General features: G+C 37.4%; 1 protein-coding gene across 1 annotated transcript; it reads right to left on the bottom strand.

Annotated features, from left to right (window-relative positions):
* Positions 1 to 2,491: 2,491 nt before the first annotated feature.
* Positions 2,492 to 9,246, bottom strand: LOC149164189 (acyltransferase GLAUCE-like). Its single transcript, XM_089429394.1, has 3 exons — positions 8,637 to 9,246; positions 5,957 to 6,482; positions 2,492 to 2,874 (listed from the first exon to the last, which is right to left on the bottom strand). The coding sequence occupies exons 1-3, from the start codon at positions 9,099 to 9,101 to the stop codon at positions 2,492 to 2,494; spliced, it is 1,374 nt and encodes a 457-aa protein (XP_089285520.1). The 5' UTR covers positions 9,102 to 9,246.
* Between the last annotated feature and the right edge of the window lie 1,580 nt (positions 9,247 to 10,826).

Here is a 10,826-nt window from a genome sequence, read left to right as displayed (position 1 = left end):
ATTTGTTGGACCATCTAGATGCCAGTTATGTGGTCTTCAGGAAGAAACGATGGATCACCTTCTTAACCTCTGCACATTCACCTCGACCTTATGGAACTGGGTTGCCTCTATCTTCAGGCAAATTGACCGGGATGAAAACGACATCTCTAAAACTCTAAAGAATTGGAGGAAAAAACTTTCTGAGAATGAGACAGTCAACATAGCCTGGACTTTGATCCCAGGCTTTTTGATCTGGAATGTCTAGAAAGAACGCAATAACAGAATTTTCAATGATAAATCTGGATCAACCCAAAACATAATAGCTCAGCTCTTAAGGAAACTCAAAGAAACTGTAAATACCCTTTAGAAGCAACCTCCTGAGTATCCTCCATCTCACCAGGAGGCTCACATTCTTTTTCTTTTGGGCCTCCAGAAGCTTGTCCCCCAGGGCACAAATAGGATTACAACACACTCTACAATGGGGCAGGATTACTGGCAACCCCCCCTGGATTCTTGATATTTAATACAAATGGAGCCTCAAAAGGAAACCCGGGGGTTGCGGGTTATGGTGGAGCTATAAGAGATGACAAGGGGAATATTATAGTCATCTTCCATAGTCATTTAGGGAATGCTACCAACAATATGGCGGAATTAATGGCCATAGAGCAGTGCTTAGAGATTTTGAGAGATCTCAATATGTCGAACACTATCATAGAGGCTGACTCTGAATTAACTATTAATTCCATTAAAAAAATAGCAAATGGCTCAGCACCAGAGAAAGTCTCGAACCACTGGCGACTTTTGCAGGTCTATCATCGTATTCAATCTCATCTAAGAATCCTAAGAACCCTAAGTTTCGTACATGTGCGCAGAAATGCCAACAAATTAGCGGACCGGCTGGCAAATGAAGGGGTGCTCTATAAAAAAGATCATAGTATACATAGGTGGGAGCTAGCACCTGCAGGGAATTTGCGTGAGGAATGCCACAGTCTGGCGTGCGCAGACAGTGAACATTATCACAGTATGAAGGAGAAGCAACTATTGGGAAATTAAACAAATGGAGGTCATCAAGCAGAAGACCACAGAATCAGCGCGAGGGGATCTTTCAGACAGACGGAAGGATGCGGAGAAAGAGCGGCTTTCTTTTTCAAAGAAAATAGAGGTTTAGCGGTTTAGTGGTTTATCGGGCATCCCCAAGCTCCCAAGCAGTTTTTCATGGTTTGCCCCCGATGCCACTCATCAATCACCACGTGGCGGCGGGAGGAGAGAGAAAATCACCTATATCGGGCGGGTTTTCCTCGTGCTTCTTCTCTGCCCGATATTCTCCTCAACCGTCGGATCTGGCTTGTGAAGATCTATGGCCATGGTTCATCGTGCTTGTTGGTAGTGTTATCCTCCGAGCTTATCGTGATCCTGGTGGTGTCTCAGGGGTTTCGAACGTTAAAGTTGCTCAGGATTTATCTCCCTAGGCGGACCCGCTTGAACTCTTGAATGGGTTTAATTTCCCTTCAGTCTGGGGTGTTTGTTAATTTGTGTGCTAATTGATTTTCCGAATTTACCCCTTGACCGTGAGATCCTTAGAATCAGATCCTACGGTCGATGGTGGTCACAGAGTTTTGTGGGCCCTAGGCCCGATTTTTGAAGCATGGCAGAGACTGGATGTTCCTGTAGGCATCAATGTCGGGATTTGTAACATAGTTTTGTAACTTTTTAGTTAATGAATGAGAAGAAAACACTCTTGCTTTAGCAAAAAAAGGAATTTAGACTTATGTGATTCATATTATGAAAAGCAAGAAAAATTTCAGTAAAAATCACATCATCAGAGTTTTGAACCATTCAGTGTGGTTCATCGTCAAGACAATATATATTTTTTCTTTTATTCAAATGAATAATAATTATATTAATATAAAATTATTTTTTCATATTAATTAGATGTAATATGAGTGGTTGAGAGAAATATTATTATTTTGCTTACTTAAAATGGATTATTGTACTAAAAATGCTTAATTCATAATTAACATATCCTTATGAAATTAAATTTAAAATATATTTAATTTTTCTCACACAAGTTAATATGGATAAAAAATTTATATCAAATATTTTTTAAACGTATAAACAATTTATTTCTAAATAATAATAACAGAGGATAAACCAATTCCTCTAGTACCAAAAAAAAATCAAATTTATTATTGATAAAGACTTTCATGCCACATAATATAACATTTTGTTCATTTATTTATCACTTCTATGCCAAAATAAAAGTAACACCGAACATTTATTTTATCACACCACTTACATTTCCAGAGAATCTCCGTAGTAATACAATTGCACATACTTTGTACATGGTCTTGGAAATGTAGCAGGCTGCAGCAGGTTTTTTAATTAACTATCTGTTAACAATTAATTCTAAGATTGAAGCAAATTAACTGCAAACATAATGATGATATTGTCGTACTATTGTTGTACTATCATTAAGATCCTATTTCCTAGGCGGAAAAAAGAAGTGGAATGCTTAGAGGTCATAGATGAAGTGCTCAAATTTGTCCAACTGATGATTTTGTAGGGCAATGTAGATGTTGAGGCCACCGTCGTTTTTTCCATTTGAGAGAAGCAGCACAAACTCCACCATGGCATTCACAATGGGGCCTGCATATACAGGCTTCCCAAATCCAAAATCAACCAGCTGAAATGGTATTTTCCACCATGCAGACAAAAATATGCCTCCTTGTAATGCTGGAATGGCTTTGTATGTCTCACTGAAATCCATGGATGACAGAACATAATCATTTGTGACTCTGGCCACTCCTTCCTGCACTTTCTCCACACAGAATGATAATGGCTTCTCCTTCACTGCCCCTGCTGGTTCGATGCAATAAGAGCTGAAAACAGCGTTCCCTGATGTAAATTTCAATATTAAATAAATCAGACTTGGAGCACCATTGAGACTTGGAGCACCATTAAACTGGATAGTAAAATATCAATTGGGTAGGAAATAAATAACAGTTACTTCTTTCTATTTGCTTTGAGTGTAACAGGTTTTACATGTTCAATTACCACTAATTCTGTCAACTTCCTTTTTGGTTAGGAATAGAGTAAGTGTTTTATATTTTACGCGAGAAATTAAAACAGACATGAGCCTAGTGATGCGTAGGTTAAGTAACAAATTTAATAGGTGATAAAGGGATAATTCGGTAAATTTAGATTTGAAAATATCTGATGGGATGGTTAATAATGGGCATTGATTGCTTCTTTGTTCATGGATAATTAAGTAGATTGAGATTTGAAAATATCCAATGAGATGGTTAATAGTGGGCATCAATGGTTTCTTTCTCAACGGGGTTGTGGTTAACCAGTGATCCAAGTCCTGTGTATTAACTTAATAGTACCTCATATCACAGCATCTTACAAATAAGTGGTTGAGACCAAATGCAAGTCCTGAGTATTGAAAAAATGGTACACAATATCACAGCAGCTTAGCCAAATAGTGGCTTGTCAATGAAGTTGTGAGTTCTGGTTAAGCAGTGAAGTCATTGGCATGATAAGCAACCCAACAAAGTTTAGTTCCTTCAAATACTCAAAAGTAGTTGGGACCATATGCAAGTACTGTGCATTAATATGTTAGTTTTGACAACGATTTATCGGTTTAGGAAATTTAGGTATAGACAGTTCATTGTAACGAATAAATTTGTAACGGTTAAGTAGTTATGTAACTATAAAACAGGCATTTGCCCATGGAATGAAACAGAGCGTGAAACTCATTGTTAAAATAAAACAGTTCGATCCAATTCAGTTTTAGCATTCTGTTTTTCTTGTCTTGCTGTTTCTCTGGTTTTTTCCTTCATTTGTACAGCAATTGGTATCAGAGCCATGCCCCGAAGTTAGCCAAGTGGATGAATCCGAAGTTAGCCAAGTGGATGAATCCTCGGAATGTCGAACGAAGGTGGTGAGCCCTGGTAATATCACGATGGGATCCGTGGATGAGCTCGGTTAGACAGGCGGTGTGCTCCAGATTCTTCATGGACGTGTCCTGGTCCCAACACGATGAAGAGGAGTTGACCTGGGATAGAGCAAGCTCTCGAGGCAGGTGATGCTCCATGTAAGGCGTGTGCTTCCAACGCATTTGGAGCGGAGAATCCTGGTTGGTAGAGAATGGACGGATGGATAATCGTTTGAGGGGAGGCTCGATGGTCCTTTGTTCGAGGGGAGGATTGTTGGGTATACGACCAAAGTCCCACATTGACTAGAGGTGGGGAGGATCATGGATATATAAGGATGAAAAAATATCTCCATTGGTATGAGGCGGACCTAGGCCCAAAGTGGACAATATCATACCATTGTGGAGATATGTGGTGTCTAGAGTCCTTGACTTACCCCAAAAGGCCTCATACCAATGGAGATATTTGTCCATCCTTATATATCCATGATCCTCCCCACCTCTAGTCAATGTGGGACTTTGGTCGTATACCCAACATAATACAGTAGCACTTCATATCACAGCAGCTTAGCCAAATAAAAGTGTGCTCACAGCAGCTTAGCCAAACAGTAATGCAAATGATGGCTGGTTGTAATGAAGCACTTTCAGAGGGACTTGGCTAAGCTGCAAGTTTGGCAAAGAAGCCACTATTTGGGCAAGTTTGACAAAGAAGAATTTTCAAAAGGAAAAAGTGATGGTTGCATATCTATGCGAAATGAATTGATTAGTTCAGATCTAAGGTGAAATTCATGGCGGTCAATGGATCGAACTGCATACTAGTTTAGTTTTAAATTTGAAAATGTTTAATAGAATTGTTAATATCATTATAACAAGATCGACCGTGTCTGTGTAGTCTTGGCAGATGTACTCAGCTTGGTTGTGTAATGAGTGGAGTCTGCACGTTTGGGCAAACTTTGCTCTATCTCGTTAAACTTTGGCAAAATGGACCAAATTCTGTTATTTTAACCAATTTTACAATAATTGGACAGTAATTTGACTACTTAATATAAGTTATACTAATGTCACTTTTAATATTTACTCTTTGGCTTTGGCAAGTTGTTCCAAATCCTTGTCATAATAACCAACCAAATAAAAGATAGTCCGGAAGAGAAAATGGGACAACCATGGCTAAAAGTGTGTATTTATTGCCTTGGAAGGCTCTCTCCAGCCTAGCAAGAGATGTTGTAATGCTCTGTTAAACATTTTGACTCAGTGAAATTACATAAAAATAACAAAATTAATAATTATAATTATATTTATAATTAATTATAATTATAATTAATAATTAAAACCAGTCCAGATCCATCTAAATTCCAGATTTACTAAATGCAATCAAATATCTTGAGGTGCAAACCTCTTTTAGAATGAAAAGAAATTTGATCTTGTCCGCCCTTGGTAGATCCGGATTTAAGTCGTATCTAGGCTGGTTGGTAAAAATCAAAATCCTTAGAAAGGTAAGTTGGGGATGTGTTAGCAATGAAAGGGTACTCTTAAACATAGTTGTTACTTGTACTAGATTGGAAGACTAACCTTCGTTGCAAACTTTAAAGTAACCAATAGTATCTTTCTATGATCAGGTGATTTGGATGAAGCTTTAACTGCTTTGTTATGAGTCGATCAAAAGCTTGTATTGAGGTTTAACTGGCCATTCTAGTATAAGAAAACAAAAAGCTTCATAGCTGCTTTGTTATCAGTTGACCAAACACTTGTAGCGAAGTTCAACTGACCATTTTGGTATAAGCAAATGAGACTCTAAAAGAACACGTAATAGCAGATATACGAAGAACACTGAAAAGTGTATTTCTTGGATTGAGTTAGGAAGGTCTCACAAGTGAATTTGGTGTCAAATGGAACCATATATAATTATTCATTAACGATTCTTTTAGGTGCTTGCAACCATCTATAACATCAGATCAGTATAAAATCTACAAACCAATGTAGCAATGTGCTCAAGAAAAGGCGGGATTCATTGAATAGTTTATGATCTACAGAGTATATGCATACCTGCAAAGCCCTTTGGCAATGGGGGGTCCATCTTTGAACGAATATCCACAGCAAAAAGCATCTTGGAAGGTGCATCAGGAGGCATATCAACGGCCCTTGTATAAGCCTGCCATACTAGAGCTGCAATGACATCGAATGAAGAACATTTTCTCAGAGTACCATCCTCCATGGCCTTTTTCTTTAGTTTTTCTACCATCTCCCCAGTGAAAGGAAAAACTTTATAGCGATAATCAGGTGGAAGAGAGATGTTGCATATTTCTGAGTTTGCTACATTGGCAGTTGTAAAGGAATTCCTCATCTCCTGAGGGATATCACTGAGTTTCAGCCCCTCCAAATGCTCATATTTGATCTCTGGAATATCTCTAGCTTTGAAACATGTCCGGTCTGGGAGAGGATAAGTGATCAATCCCTCTCCCCGTGCTATAGAGGAGAAGTTCATCATGAATTCCATTGCTCCAAACCCATCAAACAGAGCATGGTTCATAGACATTCCCAGCACTACCCCACCACATTTGAATCTAGTTACCTGTTTGTCAATAAAAAAGAAATAAACAGCTCAACTACTCTTGTAAAGTTAGCAGAACGAAAGCACATACTTATAAATAGGACAAAAAAAAAAGGTTGATGTTTTGTATCAAAAACCTTAACTTGTTTATCTGGAAAGGACTAACACTAGAAACTATGTTGTGATAAATTCACGAAGTGGACAATACCAACATCGCCTAATCAGCCAAGAAATATATGGATAGGGTTTTCCCTCTCCTTAGGGCATGCAGGACTGAATTGAACTAATCAGCTTTTAGCATTCATTATCTACTAGGAGGGCTTTTACCATTCATCCTTTATCAATGTAAAGCGATTTGGAGATTGTCCAAGGTCAATGAACCATTCATTGTTACACTAGAAAAGCCATCCCAAACCATGAAGAATCTGAACACAGTAAGTATGGAGTTTCATTTGAGCCTTGATTTTCCCTAGAAAAATATTATGTATGTGCATGTGTTCGGTATTATAGTCAGCATTGAATGCAATAACTACTAGACATATTTCCAACAGTTAGTTCAAACTTCAAACAGTTGAATCGTCAGCCCAAGGCTTGTTGCGTATAGATCACAAGTCATAGCTCACAAGTTCAAATCCAGATGAGTCCTTTGGGATGGGGAAGAGGAGAGATGCACAAGGTTTTCCTTGAAAAAAAACACATACATTATTAGACAAACCCGGAAAAGGTTACTAAAAGCCTTGACTAACTTTGTTAAAAAAAAAACACTAATAAGCTATATTCAGTTGAAACCAGACTTCTTCTATAAATGATACTTTGTAAGTTAATACTAGTTAGATGCAAAGTTGGAAAACACATTCTGAAATATATAATACCATAATTTTTATGACTTTCCTACAAAGAAAGCAAGAACATCAAGAACATCATATGATGGTGCTACGAAACAAGCAAGAACATCAGGTATCTTAAGCAATTGCCAGAAGTGTATGCCAAAAACTTAAATGAATTAACTAGAAAATAATTACATGGAATTTCAAACAATTGACTATCCACCTCATTAACAGAGGAAACAAATTTCCTGACATTCATCCCTTTTAGTACAAATTTCACACAAATAGACAGGTGGTCAAACAAGAATACAACTTAGGTAAGATATGATAGGATGGCGAAATTTGATAATAAACAACATAAATTTCTAGATTGTCCTGCTTTTGAGAATAACGTTATCAACTCAGCCATATACAACATACAAAAATGATTACACTAAGAAAGCATTGCACCGTATAACAAAGTTCATAGAGCTCATTGCTACCAACATTCCCCACAAAAAAGGTGAAAATATAAACATTTTTACCTAATTAGATCAAGGTTATTCAATCAAAACAGGGTTAAATACAGAACATACATTACTGCAGATTGAAATGATATTGACAAGGTTATGAGAACATCCTCCTCACATTGTAAAATATACCCATAACAAAGAATGCATTGCGCAGATCAATGCAAACAGATAAGACCGCAAATCTAACATGAAGGAATCAAAATGGTCCGATAGACCAATATGGTCTAAATGGACAACAGAGCATTCAACAATTGACTCACTATTGAGGTTTACAGGGTGCCAAGCCGTCTCAATGGGTTCCATTCTTGCTACCCATACGTCATGAGTCATGAATGTGTCCTATAGACCAATATGGTCTGGTCGTGAGTTGGTCCTATAGACCAGGATGGTCTAAATCGCCAAAGGGACATTGATTCAACAACTGATTCACAGCTGATACTCACAGAGTCCTAAGCCCTCTAGGCGGGTTTCATTGTTGCCATCCACATACCTGAGTTTCAAAGGAATTATATGACATGAGTTGAATTTGTTTCATAGCCCAGTCTGGTCTAAATGGTCAACAGGGCATTGATTCAATGACTGATTCACTGTTGAGGTTGACAGAATGCTAAGCCGTCCAAATGGGTTCCAATCTTGCTGCCAATGTGTCATGAGTTTTCAGGGATCGTGAAGGTGTCGTGAATTTCAGAGGGAATAATAATTAACCCCAGTACCTGGCAACAGCATGGGAGCATGTACCTTAAAGATTCAAAAAGAGACTGAAGTCTGAGACATGAAAAAACACCCTACCCAATTGAATATTTACTCTTATCAAGACTACAAATAAACCGAATTACCTGCATCATCAACAGAGGAGGATTAGCCCCAAACTTCCTAGCATGAACTCCTTGGAGAACTAGTTTTCTGAAAACAGGATTTGGGAAAGTGACATCACCCAGATCAGATAATGTCAAATCACAATTAGCTGCTGCAAACAGAGCACCAGCTCTGTTACACTCAATTTCCAACCTCTCTTTCTCCAGATTCAATTTCATTCTCCCTGCCATGAAATGGTAGGGCACTAGCACCTTCCCAAAGGCTTCCTTCAGCCCTCCCACATCAGCAGCAGCAGCATTCTTGTCCTCTCCATTGGGTGTGTAAAAATACACAGAATCCACAACATAAGCAACTGCTTGATCGATATTCGATAGAAAAAGAGAGCATTCTTCAGTGGGTTCAACTGGTACAATCATCTCAGGCTCCTCCACCTCCACATCTAAGTGGGTTATCAAGGACGACTCAGCTGCTGCTAGGGAACCCATTGTGCTCAATCAACTTCTAAAAGAAAACTCTGCTAGAAATCTTGCCAAAGAAATTGAGATATAAATATTACTTCAAGCAGAGTTGGTGTTGGGCATGAAGGATAATGGCATGTGTATGGACATTTAAAGTTCTCTTAACTTCTCAGTCCAGGCTCGTGCTTAGTTGGCTGTCTTGGAGGATGTTATGAGACACGTTCCACAGGACAGGATGCGAAAGAAATGTGGGACATTGCAACTTTGGCCTTTCAAGAGTATTTCATTCTTTGGCCTTCTATAGCAATTTACAGTGCAATTTGACTAAGTTATACTATATACTGTATTTGATTTCAGCTGTTTTACTTAACGAGAGAAATCTGAACGTTATTTTCTAACTTTTCCCCAATTTAGAAAAACAAAATCGGAGGAATATGACAACAAAATTCAAATCGTAACGTAACATATTTAATATATTAACTGTGTATATACACGACTGGTTTCTTGTAACTTACTATGTTAGCATTCATTGATTTGTTTCTATATATTTTACTACTCAGGTTCATGTTCCTCTGAAATGCGGATCGCAACGTATCAGTCATTAATGTGGGTGCTGTTACTCTTTTGTGTATCTGCGCGGAGAAAGTAACGGAGGACAGCCATCAATGTTATCCTGTTTTCTTCCGAAGCCTGGTACTTTCCACGGGAATTGAATGAACAACCACTGGGGTTGGGAATTCAGAAACTGTTACCAGAGAGGCCAGAAGGAGCTGAGAGTTATCTGATTTGTATAGTGTTATCAATCTCAAATAACTTTATGGTAGATTTTAAGTTTGAAATATGTTAAATTTAAATTTATTGTAACTATGGTTGATAAATCTGTGTGTTTACACATTGCAGAGGTATTTGGATTTTTTTAATGGGGTGAATAAATATTTTTATTTATTATTATAATGATTTAGGTGATTAGTTATATTAGGTAATGGGTTATATGTAACCAGCCCAACTATATTATTAAATAAATATTGTTGATACAGATAAATAGGGTTGATATAAGTTTATAGGCATTAAATAAATATGGTTATATAAGTCTATAGTCCCTAATAGATATGGATTTCGACTTCATATTAATAAATATAAAATTATAATAATAATTATATTATAAAATATTATTATCATAATATTATGAATACGATAATAATTATAATAATTATAATAGTAGTTTATAATAATATAATAATATTATTGATATAGCAATTTATATTATAGTTGGTTGACTTGACGTGAAGGAGGCTTGACTTGAACTAACTTGACTTTATTCGGAGCCAAAAATTCAAATTTGAAAATTCACAATTTGTCTTTTGAAACCGATATGAAGAACATGTCTTATATTTGTTAATAGATATACATCAAGGGCTAAAAGATTAATGAAGACCTACCATAGCTATGAAATTCAACACTCCGGTGATTTCCTGAAACGGAAAAATGGCTCTGAATTTGTGCGAAGTATCGAACCTGCGTCTCCCGCGAGGGTTTGGATAACCCTCACCAACTCACTGTAGCTCTGTTGATGACTTCAGATCAGGCTAGTCTTCTGTTATTGTGTAAGTGCAGAGGTTTGGGTATTGATAGGTAAGTTTTGGAGTGGAGGTTTTGTCTGTCGAATATCGAGGAGGCATCTGGAAGGCTACAGGTCAAGATTTGATTCTTAAGATGGATGAAGATCTTGTAGATTATTCAGCTGGCCCTTAT

Source organism: Pinus tabuliformis, chromosome 5_1 (genome assembly GCF_031772625.1).
Source record: "Pinus tabuliformis cultivar Carrire ecotype Pingquan chromosome 5_1, CPIR1, whole genome shotgun sequence".
Taxonomy (NCBI): domain Eukaryota; kingdom Viridiplantae; phylum Streptophyta; class Pinopsida; order Pinales; family Pinaceae; genus Pinus; species Pinus tabuliformis.
This window is presented reverse-complemented; position numbering and strand designations above follow the sequence as displayed.